This window comes from Plecotus auritus (assembly GCF_963455305.1).
Source record: "Plecotus auritus genome assembly, chromosome: 4".
NCBI classification, from domain to species: Eukaryota; Metazoa; Chordata; class Mammalia; order Chiroptera; family Vespertilionidae; genus Plecotus; species Plecotus auritus.
Window position 1 is genome coordinate 55452626 of NC_137775.1, and position 20018 is coordinate 55472643.

Here is a 20018-nt window from a genome sequence, read left to right on the forward strand (position 1 = left end):
TATTATTTTATCCTTGTTAATTTAATGGATATTCCAAAATTCCATTTTCTTTCACTATTAGCGACATGGAGCATTTAAAATATGTGTGGCATATTTTAAAAGAAATATTAATCATCTTACATGTTAGTATTCATTATGTATTTTTGGATAATATTCTTTATTACATTTATTACATAGATTTCTATATTATGTTACCTCTTAATATTTATTGTAAAAAAAATACATGAACCCATCTGCTTTATCACTGGTGATCTTCTTTCTATTTAATAGTCATGGTTTAATTCTTCACTAACAGTGGATAAAGTCACCCATTTTTTTATTAAGTCCTTGATGTACCTCACATTTATTTCACTCTGAAATGTGGATCCAAGTACTCATATTTAATATCTAGTTGAAACAGCATTTAATTTCTTCGATCATTGTTCCTAGACTTTCTAAGTTCCTTTTAAAGATTTGTGGGGTTTTTTTTCTAATTAGTATTTTTTTTTCTAATTAGTTTTCTTCTAACCAATTCTTAGTGTAGCCTTGAAGAATGTTGCTGAATAGTCTGTTTATATTATAGCAGTGTGGATTCCTCCTCCTCATATTTTCTTTTTTAGAAAATATTCTTTGGCATTTATACTTTTTAGATAGATGTTTACTACTTACTTCATAACTTACATAGAGTGTTCTGCTAAATTTAATTGGCCTTGCTTTCATCTGTATATAACTACTTAAGTAGTTCATTTTCAAATATTTTACAGCATGAAATTGTAAGTAGAATAGCCATTTAAATACCTAAATAATGAAATAAAATTTATGAATTCTGTAATTTACTGAATTCTGATTGTTGCATTGATTTAAGAAAACAAAAAGCCTGAACTAAATGGCACTAAAAATGTGGGATTTTCCATTCCAGTGAATCATTATAATATAGTAAAATTTGTATATTTTTCTAAGATCTTTGTGTCTTAACTTCAAAATTGTGTCTGAATATGAACCAAATGAATATTTCTTAGAGTTTTCAGAGTGTAACTTTTTAGGCTATAATACTCATGTTTTTTTGTTAAAAAATTTTGTATGTGTAGAATGGTATTTATGACCCCTTTGGAATGCAATAAGAGCTATGACCCCCCCCCCCCCCCTTAGAAGAAACATTAATGTGAATTCACAAAGATTTGCAGATAATCTCACGGATCATGGAGTCGCTTTAGGCCATCTGTAGGCCCCAGATTACAAGCCCCCTGTTTTGGGTGTTCCTAAGTGGTAAACACTTGCTTCCTTGTGTTGTAGGGGCTGACATAGCTGAGGTGATGCTGGATTTCATTGACTGGCTGACCCACCAGGAATTTGGCCGAAGGTGTGTGGTCAGTATCAGAGATATCCTGTCCTGGGTTAACTTCATGAACACAATGGGGGAGGAAGCTGCTTTGAAAAGGCCAGAGACCATCTCCACTGTGACAGCTTTTGTTCATGCTGCATGCCTGGTGTACATAGATGGAATAGGTTCAGGTATGTTGTCTGTTAGCTGGTGGGAATAAGGGGTTAGGGTAAAGCAGAGGATGAAGAGCAAGTCCAGACCTCTTACCCAGATACTTTATAGAATCACTTACTCTAACAAAATGGCTTTTTTGTGTGCCTTACTCCAAGGCACAAAATGGCTTTCCTTTTCTTTATACTCTTTCTGAGATGTGATTAGTATAAAAGATATGCCCAAAACTTCTCATTACTTATAGGCAAAGGACTTAGTAAACATGAAGTGGTGATTCTGAGTAGAAAGAAGACTGTTGGAAATGCCCTTACTCCTAAAGGACTGGATAATTCTTTTTTTAAAAAATATATTTTATTGATTTTTTACAGAGTGGATGGGAGAGGGAGAGAGTTAGAAACATCGATAAGAGAGAAACATTGATCAGCTGCCTCCTGCACACCCCCTACTGGGGATGTACCTGCAACCAAAGTACATGACCTTGACCGGAATCTAACCTGGGACCCTTCAGTCCACAGGCTGACGTTCTATCCACCTGTAAGGGCTGGATAATCCTTAACATGAATAGTTATTTATAGCTGATGGGCCTGAATTCTTTATTAGTTTGTTTTAAGTTTACTGTAATTTAATAAAATTCAGTATTTAGGTTCTGCTTCTCAGCCATGAAGATTAAAAATATAAACCAAAATGACTAGTACCCTTATCTCCATGCTGATCTATCATGGGGTGCCTGGAGCGCTTTACTGAATAAGTTGCTGCTGAATTGATGATCTGTAAATTGTGGGGAGAGGTCAGCAGTTGTATTTCTGCTGTAATTCAGCTAGGGGCTTCATTTCCCCAGGAAACTTCCCTAGAGCTCCTGCTGAATGGTTGTGAAGCTTGATGTTGTGCTGTTTGATGGACTAATCTTCTCTCTTTTAGGAGTCACTTCCTCTGGGTTTGGTACAGCCCTCTTGGCTCGCAAAGAATGTCTGAAATTCCTAATCAAGAAACTTTCCAAGGTAGTCCGACTTACAGAATGTCAGAAAAATGAATTAAAGATTTATGACAGACTCAAGGTCAAGGAATTCACTGGGATAGATAATCGTTGGGGAATTCATCCATTTTTTATACCAAGAGGTAAGGAGGATTATAAATAAACTAGAGGCCTGGTGCATGAAATTCGTGCGGGGGGCGGGTGTGTCCCTCAGCCCAGCCTGCACCCTCTCCAATCTGGGACATCCCTCTCACAATCCAGGACTGCTGGCTCCCAACTGCTCACTTGCCTGCCTTCCTGATTGCCCCTAACTGCTTCTGCCTGCCAGCCTGATCACCTCCTAACCACTCCCCTGCCAGCCTGATTGATGCCTAACTGCTCCCCTGCCAGCCTGTTTGCCCCTAACTGCCCTCCCCTGCAGGCCTGGTCCCTCCCAACTGCCCTGCCCTGGTGGCCTGATCGCCCACAACTGCCCTGCAGTCCTGGTCCTTCCCAACTGCCCTCCCCTGCTGGCCATCTTGTGGCAGCCATCTTGTGTCCACATGGGACAACCATCTTTGACCACATGGGGCAGCCATCTTGTGTGTTGGAGTGATGGTCAATTTGCATATTACTCTTTTATTAGATGGGATAGAGGCCTGGTGCATAGGTGGGAGCCAGCTGGTTTGCCCTGAAGGGTGTCCCGGATCAGGGTGGGGGTTTCCTTGGGGTGTGGGGCGGCCTGGGTGAGGGGCCTGTGGTGATTTGCAGGCCGGCCAAACCCCGCGGAGGCCCTGGTGTCTGGGATTTATTTATCTTCTGTAATTGAAACTTCGTAGGCTTGAGTGGAGCCAAGCCTCCTGCTTGCTCCGTGGCCGCAGCCATTTTTATTGGGATTTATTTATCTTCTATAATTGAAACTTTGTAGCCTTGAGTGGAGGCCTAGGCCGGCCAGGGTGTGCGGAAGGCTTGGCTTCCTCCATTATCGGGGAAACCCAAGCCTCCTGCTCGCTCCATGGCTGCAGCCATCTTGGTTGGGTTAATTTGCATACTCGCTCCTGATTGGCTGGTGGTTGTGGCTTGTGGTGTTGTGGAGTGATGGTTAATTTGCATATTATTCTTTTATTAGATAGGATGAAGATTCTCTTCTTATATGTCATAGGTACTTGACTTTTACTATGACTTTTTGTTTTATTGTATCATACTAATGATTTTTGAACCAGTTATCTGAATTACCTGGTAGAATCTGACTTGGCGTAACCTTAATTGTGAGTAGTTAAACACATGTGAGTTGACATATAAAAGTAGGGGAAAATATAGTTTTAATCTATGAATAAATTACCTTGCAAAAATGCATTTGTTTATTATTTGGTGCTCAAAACAAGAGCTTTCCTATAGTAACAATTGAGTCCATATATTCCAACTATAGAACCTCATCACCTTTTAAAAAAATAGTTTTGTAAATCCTTGAGGACACATTTGTATCACTCATCTGTCCCTGGCATCTGATAATGCAGCCTAGCAGTCAGTCATAGGCATTCAGGAAATGTGTGTTGATTGAGTGAATGGATGAACAAATACTTGATTAAATGGAAAATGCAGGTAATGCATCCTGAATTGTCTTGATGGCCTAAAAACCTTGGATGAAATTGTTTAATATGGGACCATCTATGTTATATGCCTAATTTACATTTGACTTTAAGAAAAATACCTACTTACAAAGATAAATTGTATAAATACCTGCAGTATTTCCAGGTATAGATTGTGATAAGTCTAGCTTTCCTATGTAGTAGGTATATGTATAGGTAGAAGAGATGGAGAGATTTGTGCAGTAGACACAATTAATGAAAATATGCTTCTGGCTATTCCGCTAAAGCATTTTATGGGCCCCAAAGTGGGGAAATATTGAAATAGGGCTAAGCATTTTTCACCACAGATGGCATCTCACTTACTGACAGTCCACTTGGTGGATTCTCATAATCTTGGGTTGGCATGTGTATATGATTTGGTGATGTCCAGCTTTAATATGTGGATTTTTTTTCTGTCTTCTTAAGGACCTGTCCTACACAGGAATAACATTGCGGACTATGCACTCAGTGCTGGCACGACAGCTATGAATGCCCAGAGGCTCTTAAGAGCTACAAAACTGAACAAACCCATTCTCCTGGAGGGCTCCCCTGGTGTGGGCAAGACGAGTTTGGTGGGAGCATTAGCAAAGGCTTCGGGCAACACCCTTGTTCGAATCAACTTGTCAGAACAGACGGTAAGCTCAGTAGTCCTACAGCTGATGAGGACAAGTATAGGGAGTAATGTTTGTATCTGTTTATAATCTCCTAATCAGGAAGAGTGATGACATTTTCAGTATCCCAAATACTTGATGGCTATGAAAGACCACAGCAACGTGACCTTCCAAAATAATTCTTTTGAATTCATTAATAGCTGACATAAGTAATAATATTCTCTCTGGATGCTTTATTCTAATTCTCTTTTGAGAATTACCCACTTTAGTATTTATTGTAATACTAGAGGCCCAGTGCACGGATTCATGCACCAGAGGGATCCCTTTGCCTGGCCTGTGCCCTCTTGCAATCCGGGACCCCTCGGGATGTAGGAGAGCCAGTTTTGGCCCGATCCCTGCAGGCCAGGCTGAGGGACCCCACCGGTTCACAAATCTGTGCACCAAGCCTCTAGTATGCATATAAGACCTTTGGTTAATCTCTTCCCACCCTCCCCCCTATTCCCTTCCCTATGAGATTCATCAGTCTGTTCTATGTTTCCATGCCTGTGCGTTGAGCATCTGCCCCCTCGTGGTCATTGCGCATCATAGCTGTCAGCCAGTCGGCCAGTGTCTTAGGCTTTTATATACATAGATATAGATAGCCTCTTTTTATTTTTGTCCTTTCTAAAATAAAGATTAATAGAAATAAAATGACCTTTAAATAACCTTATGAAAATGTGGAGCAGAGATGACAAATTAAATGAGAATCTCTTGGAATGGGGTCTGAGAGCAGGGTCTGGGCATTGTTAGTTTTTATTTTTATTTATTTTTAAAAAATATTTTTAATGATTTTAGAGAGGAAGGGAGAGGGAGATAGAAACATCAATGAGAGAATCATTGATCGGCTGCCTCCTGCACACCCCCTTCTGGGGATTGAGCCCACAACCTGGGCATGTGCTCTTGACAAGAATCGAACCTGGGACCCTTTAGTCCACAGGCTGAGGCTCAATCCACTGAGCCAAACCTGGTAGGGCTATTTTTATTATTTTTATTTTTTTGGTGTGTTTTTTAAAGCTCGCCAATTAGTTTCCAAGTACAGCCACAGTTGAGAACTATTGATGTGGAGCTCCAGCTCCAATTGATGGATACTTGGAGCATTGTGATGAGAAGGTTCTTAGGGCATGTCTGGGATCCTGGTGAAGAATGCTGCAAGTAATTAGTTCTGTCTTGGGAATAAGAAGGAAAAGTAGCACAAAGCACAGGTATTCATCATTTTTAGATTTTAGGATATAACTTTTATGTAATTTTGGCTTTTTCTCACTTCTTCCCTTCCCAAAGGACATAACAGACCTGTTTGGAGCAGATCTGCCTGTTGAAGGTGGCAAGGGAGGAGAGTTTGCCTGGCGTGATGGCCCCTTGCTGGCAGCTCTGAAGGCCGGCCGCTGGGTTGTGTTGGATGAGGTGAGGGGATTGTCCACCATGCCCAGGATGGGATGCCAAGTGTGAAGAGCAGTCAGACTTTTCATAGCTCTAGGGCATTTCTGTGGATGATCATGCTGTTGCCTAGTAAAGACAAATTCTCTAATGAAAAGAATCTGCCATGATTTCTTTTAAGAGTAAAAGTAGTCACTTGTCAGAAACCACAAATAGAAGCCCCTCTCTATTTATAACCTACAAGCTATCCTGCTTTTGTAAGGTAATCTCCAGAGAATTAATTGCCTCTTCACTAGTGTTTTGTTGTAGTCTCTGGCAGGCTTGCTGTTTGTATTTTATGGGTATTTTACAAACAGTGTCAACCACCTCATGTTTCATCAGTGCAATAGAGCCTGTGGAAAGTTATCTTAAGAAAACACGTGCAAAAATGGTGAGAAGATAATCAGTGTTATATGTGTATATTGGATGAACTAATGACCAGAAGAACAGAGTATGTTTCGAGACCTGTGCTCACTGCTGAATCTCAGTCACTGGCAGGCAACTTGAGAAAGGAAAAGTGATATACAAAAATAAAAAATTTAAGGTTGTGTCTAAAGGGGTCAAGTCAGTTTGGGATGTGCCGTGTTCATGCTAATTTAGGAAAAGGCTAAGAAGTAGTTGTGGAGCTTAAATTATTAGAGTGATGAAAGTGCTACAGATGAAACCTAACATAGGCCTCAGGTGGTTCCCTGGGTTCAGACCCTTTGGTCAGAGGGTGTTCTGAGCATTCCTTTTCTGCAGAGCTGCTTCCTACTTACTAGAGATACTAAGGAGAAAGTTGTTTTTTCTCCCCACCAGATTTTTTTGAGAAGGATGTGTGATAGAATATTCATTATCCAGGAAAAAAGAATGCCTAGTTTTAAAGCTTAAGACTTCTGACCATACTCCAATTGGATGAAAATGTATCTAGGGACCACAAGGCACTGGACTTGCAATCACACTTCACATCTTCTAGAACCTCACCAGTTGGAAATATACAGAGGAGTTTGTGCTTGTGTAAATATGACATTTGAAATTGTAATGTAGTTTGTGTTTGCCCATTTGAATTTTATTGATTCACATTTTCCCAATTGAAATTTTCCATGGTACCTAAAACCACCTATATTTCCCATCGCTGAGCTCTGAACTCAGCATCTGAAGACCTCCATTCAGCTCTCTTCATTTGTGGCACAAAAATCTTGTATTCATTCTTGTTCACAAAACTGTTGGTGAAAGTTAGCTATGTAGATCCATTTTATGTAGTTTATATCATGATTTTTAGGCCCATTTGGAGATTCAGTATTTGAGCTGGGAAAGATATTTACTTACCGAAGTATGTAGAGAGCTATCTTGCCTCATCTTTTAAAAATCTCAGAGTACAAAAAATATATATCTATGTATTGGCAAGTTTTTCTTGTAAGCTATGATTTATGAAGTAGATCAATATGAGCACACATAATAGATACAGTTTAATTTTAGAGAAAATTTTAACCGCTTTTTGAAAAGTTCAGCCTTAATATTTATTTAGTTTACTTAAATATTGATAATTTTTATACATCAAATCTAACATGTATATGAAAGACTAGTAGAATGAATATACATTAATCCATCACTCAATTTAAGAAATAGGATGTTTCCAATACTGTTTGAGCTTCCTCCTACTGAAGATAACACTATCTTTTGTGCATATTATTCCTTTGCTTTTTGTTATATTTACACTGCATTATACCACATGTGTGTATTTTCTTCTCCAAATAGCTCAACCTGGCTTCTCAGTCTGTATTGGAAGGACTCAATGCTTGTTTTGACCACCGAGGAGAAATCTATATTCCTGAGTTAGGAATGAGCTTTCAAGTACAGCATGAAAAGACAAAGATTTTTGGTTGTCAAAATCCCTTTAGACAAGGAGGCGGGAGAAAAGGCTTGCCCAGGTCTTTCCTTAACAGATTCACTCAGGTGAGATATCCTGTTATCACAGAGACCACAGGTGGAGTGTTGGGAGTGATAAGACTGCTTGCTGATATGTAGCTATTAAGATGCCCTCTATGAGAATGAGGGAGAATTAGTTTAAAGATTAGTTTTTCAATTCCATGTCTTTATATGATGAATATCAATGCAACTGCTTTTCATTATCATTTCTCTCCTGGTGTGAATCCCTTGTTTTATGTCCGAGAGGACCTGGTTTATTTTCAGTTGGAGGAGAGTAAGGTCACCATTTTCTGTAGGTCACCATTTACTGTTCTCAGGATTAAGGCCAGCGTAAACCTTTTCAGTGTCTACATGATCTATTAAGACATTAAAAGAATTTTATAATGAAAACAATGCATTTTAATTAAAGAAAAGTCAGAACAGAAAACTGCCAGGAAGAATTAAAAATCCAGTATTCTTCATACCAAAGTGAACTATAATTCATATTTGGTATATTTTCTTACTGCCTTTATTCACATTTGCAGAGATAGTAGAGAGTGAGAGAGGAGAGCATATGCTCAATTATTTTAACATCTGTTTTGTTTTTTTTATATATATATTTTATTGATATTTTACAGAGAGGAAAGGAGAGGGATAGAAAGCTAGAAACATCGATGAGAGAGAAACATCGATCAGCTGCCTCCTGCACACCTCCCACTGGGGATGTGCCCGCAACCAAGGTACATGCCCTTGACCGGAATCGAACCCGGGACCCTTCAGTCCGCAGGCCGACGCTCTATCCCCTGAGCCAAACCGGTTTCGGCTTAACATCTGTTTTTTAAAGTTTTCCTAATCTAGTGGTTTGGAAATGGCTGTAGATGTTAGCTTTCTTTAATGTCCCTGTCCCTTGATAATTAAGAATTTCCTAAGTATCTTCTAAGAATAGTTTATTATGAAAAATTTCAGATATTGAAAAGTTAAAGATTTATATGTTCATATGCCTACCATTCAGAATTTTGGTAGGAAATTTTAAAAAATATACTTAAAAATGAATTGCATATCTTTTTTTCTTTAATTTAGTTGAGTGAAGCTCACAGGAAAAAAAACCCAGTTGCTTTATATTTCAAAGATTTTATATGCTTCTGTATCTTAAAAATGAAAGAAGTTTCTAGAACAGAAAAAACTGTGTGTGTGTGTGTGTGTGTGTGTGTGTGTGTGTGTGTGTACAGCTGATGTTAAATAAAAACTTTATATCACAAGTGGTAGTCATTTTTGGTGTTTAGTAAAGAGAAACTATAGCATCTCTCCATGTTATTTTTGGATTTTATAGGTCTTTGTGGATCCCCTTACAGTAATTGACATGGAGTTCATTGCTAGTACTCTGTTTCCAGCCATTGACAAAAATATTGTTAAGAAAATGGTTGCTTTCAACAATCAGGTAAATACCTACTTGTATTAATTGTTCTTTATTTTCCTGGCTGTAATTGAACTATTATTTTCTGGGACACTACCAAATTACCAGTCTTTCTAATATAAATCACAAGTTTATAGTGGAAGGGAAGCTACTAATTTGAGGGTTACAGTAATTCAGTTTTTTTCTATGTTTCAGTGTTAATGCTTACAGGGTATTCCTTGTATTTAGAAGTTTGAATTGTAAAAGATATCTAAATCAAGCCTATTAATTTCTGTTTCAGATTATGTATGCATTTATACTACGATAATAGTACTTAATGCAGTGCTTAGCAATGGGACATGTTTTTTAATAAAGGTATTTTCTTTTTAGATTGATCATGAAGTGACTGTTGAGAAGAAATGGGGGCAAAAAGGAGGACCATGGGAATTCAACCTCCGGGACCTTTTCCGCTGGTGTCAGTTGATGCTGGTTGACCAGTCCCCTGGCTGTTATGATCCTGGTCAGCATGTGTTTTTGGTCTATGGTGAAAGAATGAGAACCAGGGAAGACAAAGAAAAGGTGAGTATCACATTTTTGCTTTGTGTTTCTTACCATCTGGTAGTTGATTTCTTCATAAGGGAGAGAAGGGGCATACTCACAAATATTAAATTCAGTAAAGCTGCTTGGAAATTTATAAATTAAGGGAAAAGCCTATACATTTACCTACATCAGGGTCTCACAGTATAGAGTAGTTTGCATTGGAGTACACCCTGTGCTCACACAGTTGAATCCTCATGATTGTAAACTTTCCTACAACAGTATTACCTCCAGTGCTAAAGAACTAGGTTTCCATCCTCTTTCCAGGCACAAAGGGAAGAAGCAGCAGCAGGAACAGACACCAATAGGAGAGGGGGGCTTTTTTTTTTTTAAAGGTTTTTTTGTTTTTAAATAAGTGTTAGATTACAAAATATTTTATCTAAAAAGTGTAAGTGGATAGATATAAAGAGAAGATAATCTAAATGGAAATAAAAATACCCCTTCATAAATAGAAAATAAAACTTGAATTCCCAGCTTCATAAACTGTAGTAATGTGCGCATTTTACTTCGTGGTAAAGTCCAGTTTCACTGAATACTCAAAACAGCTGCAGGTGGAAGGTGCTGTCATGACCTCTTACAGATGAGGACCCAAGGCTCAGAGTCATGGAGTCTCACAAGTAGCAAGTGGTAGAGCCAGCTCTCAGCCCAGACCTTTCCAGTTTGCTATTCTTCTGCCACATCACAACTGCTTAAAACTAATTAACACAGATCTATGCATTAGAAGTAGTAACTTCCTTCTTGAAATCTGACGCTGTGGCTATCCCATAGTGCATGTAGTTTTCACACCTTTCATTCTGCTCAGTGGCAAGATCCCTTTGTATGTGGTATTTAGCATACAGTTAGATGGTAACAACTCATTTATTATGTGTAAGTGGCTTTCTGTCATTATAAGCAGGACAGAATGTTCTGCTAGTATTCTTTTTACAGCTTTATTAATATATAGTTCATGTACCATCAGCTAGTATTTTAATGTCTTTATTCTCTTACTAGGTACAGTGTATAAATTGTGGCTAGACACTGGCCAGTTGTTGGGTAATTGAGGCTGGTCAGATGGTGCATCACTGTAGGATGTGGAAGGTTTCCACCACTCCTCTAATTGAGTTATTATAATTGACCAAATAGATTTTTCTGAAAAAGAAAATAAAATGGTAGGAAACATAATAGTAGGAGAAAGGCTATAAAAGCTGGAAGGGTTCAGATAAATTAAACCTGACTTTATAAAGCAAAGCGAACCATGTAGATTGTGAAAGTATTTATAATTTTTACTCTGGTGGGTTATCAGGGAGAGGGGATGATAAGTTTTAGAGTGGATTATAAAGCCAGAAATTGCCTGGACCCAGGAGTAGGTGACAAGAGCACTTTCTCCTGTGCTACATGTTGACCTGCAGTCAATGTTTAGCATTGATTGTGATTTTACCTTTTTTTCTCTTAATATTTCTGAAATCTACATATGTATATATGTATGTATGTTGAGGTATAATTGACATGCAGCATATTAGTTTCAAGTGTACAACACAATTTGATATTTATATACATTGCAAAATGATCACAATACTAGTTAATATCTATCACCTTACAGAGTACAAATCATTTTTTTTTCTTTTGATGAGAACTTTTAAGATCTACTCTCTTAGCAACTTTCAAATATGCAATACAATATTAATAACTGTAGTCACCATACTGTAGTGATTATGTACATTATATCCCCATGACTTACATATAGTAGCATTATTTTTATTTTCTGACTTCAGCCCAGTGAGCAAGCAACTTGGTGTAAATATTTCATGTGGCTGGAATTTTCCTGCTGCTAAGGTCTAAATTGGTGTTTTTTATTACTCCCCCATCACACCGCCTCCTTTTCCCACCCCTACCCAACTCCTTTTATTTTTTTTAAATTTTTTTTATTTTTATTTTTATTATTTTTTTATTTTTTATTTTTTAAATAAATCTTTATTCAGATTATTACAATTGTTTCTCCTTTTTCCCCCCATAGCTCCCCTACACCCGGTTCCCACCCCACCTTCTGCCCTTACCTCCCCCCCCCCCCCCCCGCACTGTCCTCATCCATAGGTGTATGATTTTTGTCCAGTCTCTTCCTGAACCCCCCATACCCCTTTTCCCCTGAGAATTATCAGTCCACTCCCTTTCTCTGCCCCTGATTCTATTATATTCACCATTATTCTGTTCCTCAGGTTTTTAATTCACTTGATTTTTAGGTTCACTTGTTGATAGATATGTATTTGTTGTTCATAATTTTTCTCTTTACTTTTTTCTTCTTCCTCTTCTTTAAGAATACCTTTCAGCATTTCATATAATACTGGTTTGGTGGTGATGAACTCCTTTAGCTTTTTCTTATCTGTGAAGCTCTTTATCTGCCCTTCAATTCTGAATGATAGCTTTGCTGGGTAGAGTAATCTTGGTTGTAGGTTCTTGCTATTCCATCACATTGAAAATTTCTTGCCACTCCCGTCTGGCCTGCATAGTTTCTGTTGAGAAGTCAGCTGACAGTCGTATGGGTGCTCCATTGTAGATAACTAACTGTTTTTCTCTTGCTGCTTTTAATATTCTCTCTTTGTCTTTTGCTCTTGGCATTTTAATTATGATGTGTCTTGGTGTGGTCCTCTTTGGATTCCTTTTGTTTGGGGTTCTGTGTGCTTCCTGGACTTGTAAGTCTATTTCTTTCACCAGGTGGGGGAAGTTTTCAGTCATTATTTCTTCAAATAGGTTTTCAGTATCTTGCTCTCTCTCTTCTTCTGGCACCCCCATAATTCTGATGTTGGTACACTTGAAGTTGTCCCAGAGTCTTCTTACACTATCTTCAACTTTTTGGATTTTTTTTTTTCTTTTTGCTTTTTCGGTTGAGTGTTTTTTGCTTCTTTGTATTTCAATTCTTTGACTTGATTCTTGTGTTCCTCTAGTCTGTTGTTGGGTCTCTGTATAATATTTTTTATTTCAGTCAGTGTATGTTTAATTTCTAGTTGGTCCTTTTTCATATCTTCGAGCGTCTGTTATACTTATCGGCCTTTTCTAGGATATTCTTGAAAAGCCTTATAACCGTGGTTTTGAATTCTATATCCAGTCGTTTGTTTTCCTCCATTTCTTTCGTTTGTGATCTGTTTCTTTGACACCGCATTTTCACTGCTTCCCTGAGTTGGTAGGGTAAATTTGTGTGCTAGGTTTCCTATATGGCCCAGTGTGTCGGCCTCCCCAGTTAACCTGAGGTGGACACTCTTGGTGCACCCCTTTGTGGACTGTGTGTACAGCCTTGTTGTAATGAAGTCTTGATTGTGTTGGTATCACTGGGAGGAATTGACCTCCAGGCCAGTTGGCTGTAAGGATCAGCTGTGTCTATGCTGGGAGAAGTTCGGTGCTGGAGACAGCCTTATAGGATTAGACTTGCCAAATTGCAATAGCCTCTGTGCTCAGCTTGGATAGGGTGGAGTCTCAGGGCGGAGCAGACAGTCTTGGCTTCCTGTCAGCCTTGCCCTTGCACGCACTCTTAGACCTCTGCCTTCCCCAGCTCCCGAGTCTCCGCCCGAGAGTCCAGACTCCCCCCACAAGAGCGTGGGTCCCCAGGGGCTCGCCTGGAACCGGGGTTCAGTGCAGTCAGAACTGGGGCCCAGTGCAGTCAGGAGCCTCTGACTCCCTTCCACTAGGGAAAGCCTGTGGCAACCTCCGCAGCCTTTGTGCACACTGGCACGCGTGCTCCTTCAGACCTCTGCCTTCCCCGGCTCCTGAGTCTCCGCCCAAGAGTCCAGACTCCCCCCACAATAGCGTGGGTCCCCAGGGGCTCGCCTGGAACCGGGGTTCAGTGCAGTTAGAACTGGGGCCCAGTGCAGTCAGGAGCCTCTGACTCCCTTCCACTAGGGAAAGCCTGTGGCAACCTCCGCAGCCTTTGTGCGCACTGGCACGCGTGCTCCTTCAGACCTCTGCCTTCCCCGGCTCCTGAGTCTCTGCCCGAGAGTCCAGACTCCCCCAGTAAGAGCGTGGGTCCCCATAGGCTCGCTCGGAACTGGGGTTCAGTGCAGTCAGAAATGAGGTTCAGTGCGGTCGGGGGCTTCCTTCCCCCTTCCGCCAGAGAAAGTCAGCCAGGCTCTCAGCCGCCCTTCCTCTCTGCGCGCACAAAGACCCTTTGCCGTACCTCCAATTCTCTGTGAGCTTTTCTCTTTCCTTCTAGTTGTAGAATTTTCACTCAGCCAGCTTTCCTGTGGTTCTGGATGGTGTCCGTTCTGTCTTTTAGTTGTAGTTTTGAAATTGTTGTGCAAGGCAGCAGTTTAGGTGCTTACCTATGCCGCCATCTTGGTTTCTCTTTGCCCCAACTCCTTTTAGATTTTTAAAAGTGATCCAAAAAAGAAGTAAAGTTCATGGAAAGTTTTCTAACAATGTTTCTGCTAAGGAAGAGATAACTAAATGTAAATAATGAGAGAACTAACTTTGGTTGTCAGGTTACATAAATATTTAGAAGGATAATACAGTGCTTTTGGAGTCATACTGCCTTAGATTTAAAATTAATTACTAACCATGAGTAAATAATATAACTTGTGAATCCTGTTATCCATCTACATATATAAAAGCTTAAGCGACCAGACGACCAGTCACTATAATGCGCACTGACCACCAGGGGGCAGACGCTCAACACAAGAGCTGCCCCCTGGTGGTCAGTGCACTCCCACAGCGGGAGCGCCGCTCAGCTGGCCTATGGGCGCCAGACTCTGGGCTCACGGCTGGCAAGCTCAGCTGCGGTGACACAAGTCTCTCCCACCTCCGTGGCAGCACTGTCGAGCAGTAGCTACTGGGTGACAGCGGCAAGTGCAGCAGGGCTGGCCTGGGCTCGGGCTCTTCCCCAGCCGCCTGCCGCTTCGCATGCTACTACATCCCCCCAAAGGGTCCTGGATTGCGAGAGGGCACAGGCCAGGCTGGGGGACCCCACTGGTGGACGAATTCATGCACCAGGCCTCTAGTATCTATATCTATTTTGCAAGGCCAAATTATCAGAAGTAATCTCTATTAAAACACTCATATAATGTTTGGCACATAGTAACTACTCAAGAAATAGGCATTTTTCTTTATAATATTCATATTGTTATCCTCGTCTATCTTTTTAGCCTGTATCTTGAATGATGAAAACAAATTTCTTTTTTTATCTCTGGATTTGCCATTGTGTTCATGCTTTATTTGAATTTATGGTACATTAACAATGGAACCTCAAATAGTTTGAGATTACACGACTGCTCTTTTCTTGAGCTCCAATTTGCTTTCATTCTGAAGAATTAAATAGATATAATAAGAGAAAATCCTAAAGAATAATGATATTGTGAGTAGTTTTCTCACAATATTGTGACTCAAATTGCTGTGCATGTTTTCTAGAAGTATTTATTCTAGAAGGTGTGACTCAGAATTTGATGGAGTGATTTGTGTTTTGATTGTACCATCTTCTTCCTTTAGGTCATTGCTATATTTAAGGATGTGTTTAGTTCAGATTCAAACCCATACATGGGAACCAGACTATTTCACATCACTCCCTATGATGTTCAGGTGAGACGACCAACAAAATCCTCTATTTTACAATTTTCTGATTTCTTCTGGTCTCACTACCAGGCACACTTGCTAAGTCTCACTGGCATGTCTTTTTCAGCTGGGCTACTCAGTCCTTTGCCGTGGCAGCTATGTTACTCCCCCATCCCGCCATCCCCTGTTGCTCTTGCACCAGTCGTTACAGTCTCTGGAGTCGATTATGAAGTGTGTGCAGATGAGCTGGATGGTCATCCTTGTGGGTCCAGCCTCTGTGGGCAAGACCAGTCTGGTCCAGCTTCTGGCACAACTCACTGGTCACACGTTAAAGATCATGGCTATGAACAGTGCAATGGATACGACAGAGCTTCTGGGTGGATTTGAGCAGGTAAGTGGTCTGATTGGTAGTCTTCTGGGTTGGTGGTGACTATAAGCAGCAGCAGTCTTTGGCTCTGGCACACGGCTGTCATGAATTCACATGCTCTGGATATTTCAGGTTGACCTTATACGGCCCTGGAGGCAGCTGCTAGAGAAGGTGGAGAGCACTGTGAGGGCACTGTTAAGAGACAGCCTCCTTGTCAGTGCTGATGATGCAGAAGTAGTCCTGCGGGCCTGGAGTCATTTCCTTCTGACATATAAGCCCAAGTGTCTTGGAGAAGATGGTAAAGGTGTCACGATGGAGATTGTCAACAAGCTGGAAGCAGTATTATTGCTTATGCAGCGACTCAACAATAAAATCAACTCATACTCCAAGGCAGGTGTGTGTGTTTGGATGTGTGTATCAGACATTTACCATTGTCCATTTAGTGTCCATGTACAGGTAATATATTTGTAAATGTGATGCCCATAATTTTTTTTAGTGATTGTTGGCACCCAGATTTTGAAACTGTTTGTCTTAGAAAGTAAACTGAAGCTGATGTGCAGTATCCACAATTGGTGATCCTAAACAGGGCAACCAAGGAAGAAATTGGCTTCTGAGTTGATGGCTTATTTTGTGTATAACCAGCTATAATGACAAAGCTATAAGTTAGTCTTATTGTTTATTAGCCTTTTGAAAAGACTTAATAGTTTCTCAGGATTTGGTATTTTAAACTGAAGAATAATACTCTAAATTGATAGTTAGGATATGTTTAGTATTTGTGTATAGGAAGTGGAAGACATTTCCTCAACATGGAAATTTAACTTCTCTCATTTTTGTGGTGCAGCATTCCTTAGGTATCATGGCCCTGTGCTGTCTGTTGTCCAGTGTCTGAAAGCAGTTGTTTCATATATTTTGCCTAGTTTTCTGATTGTTGACAGTGGAGGTTAGGTCTAAATCTTATTATTTCCTATGGTTAGAAGCAGGAATTCAATATATATTACCTTGTGTTATGAAAAAGGGTCATAAAATAATTTCTAACAAAAAAGAGCAATTGAAAGATTTCTAGGGATGGGCTATATAAACTATAAAGCGCTAGGCAAATAAATACCAGTTGTTACTATAATCATATGGTCATTATAAAGGAAGCCCAGTTTAACGACATTAATTTCATTGTGCCAACTAATAACACTTGTTTGTAATAAATGCAGTAATACATGGGAGACATTATTCTCCTGCCATTTGAGAAATTATAGTACATAAGGATTATTTATCTTTATCACCCTCAACTCACCTTTATCCATTAATTCAGAATGCTATTAAGAAGTGTTTTCTATCCCCAAACCTTTTTTCTTATCTATTTAAACAAAACAGAATTTTTTTCCTATTGACTCTACTATGAAACTTTAAAAAATCAGGGCAGGAGTTTTTGACTTTCTTTTAATAAACTTAGTTTTTGTTGTTGTTTTTATTGTCCTTGTTTGAAATTAAGTGATGTGGCTGTGACATTTCAGAGTTTGCCAGACTTGTAGAAGAGTTCCGAAGCTTTGGGGCAAAGCTGGTGCAGTCATCCAGTGGCGGCAGCCATGGCACTTTTGAATGGGTCGACAGCATGTTGGTTCGGGCCCTGAAGTCTGGAGATTGGCTTTTGATGGATAATGTTAACTTTTGCAAGTAAGATCCTTCTGCCCAATCATGAGTGAGCCTGACTGAAATTTGGAATATGCTTGTCAGAGTAGATACTGAGGTAGAAGTTTTGGTGTTCTTAATATGCTGTTTCTTAAGTAAAAATGCATCCTCAGCCACGTTCTGTAGATTTCTCCCTGTGATGAACTTACTAGTTGGTAACAGCTGCAAGATTTTAGTGAGCTGAACTGAAGGCTAACAGAATCAGATTACATTTCCAGTCATTTTTTAGTCCTTTTTATTTAATACCAGAATGACCAGATAATGGTCATTTTTTTTTTTAAAATATATTTTATTGATTTTTTACAGAGAGGAAGAGAGAGGGATAGAGAGCCAGAAACATCGATGAGAGAGAAACATCGATCAGCTGCCTCCTGCACACCCCCCACTGGGGATGTGCCCGCAACCAAGGTACATGCCCTTGACCGGAATCGAACCTGGGACCCTTCAGTCCGCAGGCCGACGCTCTATCCACTGAGCCAAACCGGTCAGGGCGATAATGGTCATTTTTGAGTGCAGATTTCTGAGTTACCTTTAAGTGATAATGTTGGGAAGTGGGGGAGAGGGGAGGGGAAAAAGAGAAAAGAGTTACAGTTCAGGGAATTTGCTGTCATTTTCCATTATTTTTTCAGCAACTATTTTGTGATTTTACTGTGTATGGATCTCTGGACTGTGTGCCTTGAGAGTGAAAGTGGGAATTGATGGGAAAGAGATCACAGTTCTGTGTAGGGGAGTGATTTGTGCTGAGAGAAGACATGGGTCAGGAGCAGTGGGAGGCTTGTGCGAGGAAAGCAGAGTCAAGGCAGCATGTCAGTCTGTCCCCCATTTTAACTCTCTCTGTGCAGCCCGTCTGTGCTGGATCGTTTGAATGCTTTGCTTGAACCTGGAGGTGTCCTCACTGTTAGTGAGAGAGGAATGATAGATGGATCCACTCCCACCATAACACCACATCCCAATTTCAGGTATGTGTGCCTCTTAAGTTTCTGCCTAATAATCTGACAGCCTCGAAAGCAGAGGCTGACATTCAGTAGGCCTTTTTTAGGTATTATATTAACAACCCTGTTATAGTATGTTTACCCATTCATTGATTCAGCTAACAAAGTATTTATTGAGGCCCTGCTCTTTGCCAGGCTCTGGGGATACAGTGGTAAATGAGAGACACAAGTCCTGTGGTGGGTTGGTAGTGAAGGGTAGAAGCAGGGAGACCAGTTGCAAGCCTTTTGCAGTAGTTCAGGGAAGAGATAATGATAGTTTATACTAGGTGGTCCAATGAATGGGACGTGTCAATGGCCTTGTGGGTTGAGAAAATGAGAAAGTAAGGATGCTATCTTAAGTTTTTGGCTTGAGTAATGGGGTAAATGGGGGTGCTGTTCACTGAGAAAAAGGGAAGAATGGTAAAGGAGCAGGTTTGGTATGGGAGGGTCAGCAGGGAATCGCTGTTTAGTGTTGGAGATGTCCGATAGCTAGATGGAGGTGTTAACTGGACATTGAACGTTTGATGCTAATTGTTTCAGAAAAACATAGTGCTGCTTTTTCTGCACTCTGTAGGTAAGTTAGAACGATGAATTATTACTGCCTGGTTTGGGGAATATCTGAAAGTTAAGAATCTTAAAGCTCTCAGATATCAGTAAAGGTGCAATATTTAATTCCTAAGGAAAGTAAGGTGTAGAGAACGGATTTGCTGTGTATTGATGCATTTTAGAACTAGAACATAGAATACATACGACAATAGCAGACTTTTCATTAGTGGTGTCTCCCTTGATAAACTCCCTGAAGATGAGCCAAATAAGGTTTGCCCTCACCCGTTGTTGCTGAGTTGCACCATTGGTTGCACTGGGATTTAAATTTTTTCCCCTTTGAATTGCTGTGTTACTAGACTTTTTCTCTCAATGGATCCTGTTCATGGAGAAATATCCCGAGCTATGAGGAATCGTGGGCTTGAAATCTACATTTCAGGAGAAAGGGATGGGAGCATCCCTGATGACCTGGATCTGAAAGTTCTGCTGCACAGCCTTGGGTTGGTGGGGGACAGTGTGTGTGACACCCTCTTGGCTCTACACAGAGAGACCCAAAGTGCTTTTGTAGGTAAGGTGCTTGACTTCTAGGCCTCTGCAGGATTTTATTCCTGTGGAAATTCATGTGTTATTCCATTTGACTGCTGGTTCAGGAGTTCTTTAGCATACATAGACATTACCACAAAAATGTAGATGTTCCAGTAATCTCCTTCCCCCTAACAGCAGGTCTGCGTGAGGCACAGGAATTAGTTTAAAGAAGTTTCCCAGGTAATTCTGATGCATGCAATCAGAGGCCCACATGTTGAAGAATACTGCTTCAGGCACTGAGATTGTGAAGTTTGTCTCTCATTTCTTCAGGATCATCATTTGAATTGTTTAAATAGACAGATGTTACTTCTTCCAAGTGTACGAGAAAAAGCATTAACAGTAGTAATAATAAATGGAAACCTATTTATTG

The 20018-nt window shown here is 40.2% G+C and overlaps 1 protein-coding gene across 3 annotated transcripts in view; it reads left to right on the forward strand.

Annotated features, from left to right (window-relative positions):
- MDN1 (midasin AAA ATPase 1) overlaps positions 1–20018 on the forward strand; it is a 163912-nt gene that overhangs the window by 66467 nt on the left and 77427 nt on the right. For all 3 annotated transcript variants that reach the window (XM_080666284.1, XM_080666285.1, XM_080666286.1), the window contains exons 34-46: positions 1273–1491; positions 2390–2587; positions 4478–4686; positions 5980–6102; positions 7852–8049; positions 9332–9439; positions 9785–9973; positions 15437–15526; positions 15627–15890; positions 15999–16260; positions 17375–17534; positions 18392–18508; positions 19423–19631. In XM_080666284.1, coding sequence (XP_080522410.1) covers positions 1273–1491; positions 2390–2587; positions 4478–4686; positions 5980–6102; positions 7852–8049; positions 9332–9439; positions 9785–9973; positions 15437–15526; positions 15627–15890; positions 15999–16260; positions 17375–17534; positions 18392–18508; positions 19423–19631 — 2346 coding nt within the window. The remainder of the gene's footprint in view (positions 1–1272; positions 1492–2389; positions 2588–4477; positions 4687–5979; positions 6103–7851; positions 8050–9331; positions 9440–9784; positions 9974–15436; positions 15527–15626; positions 15891–15998; positions 16261–17374; positions 17535–18391; positions 18509–19422; positions 19632–20018) is intronic.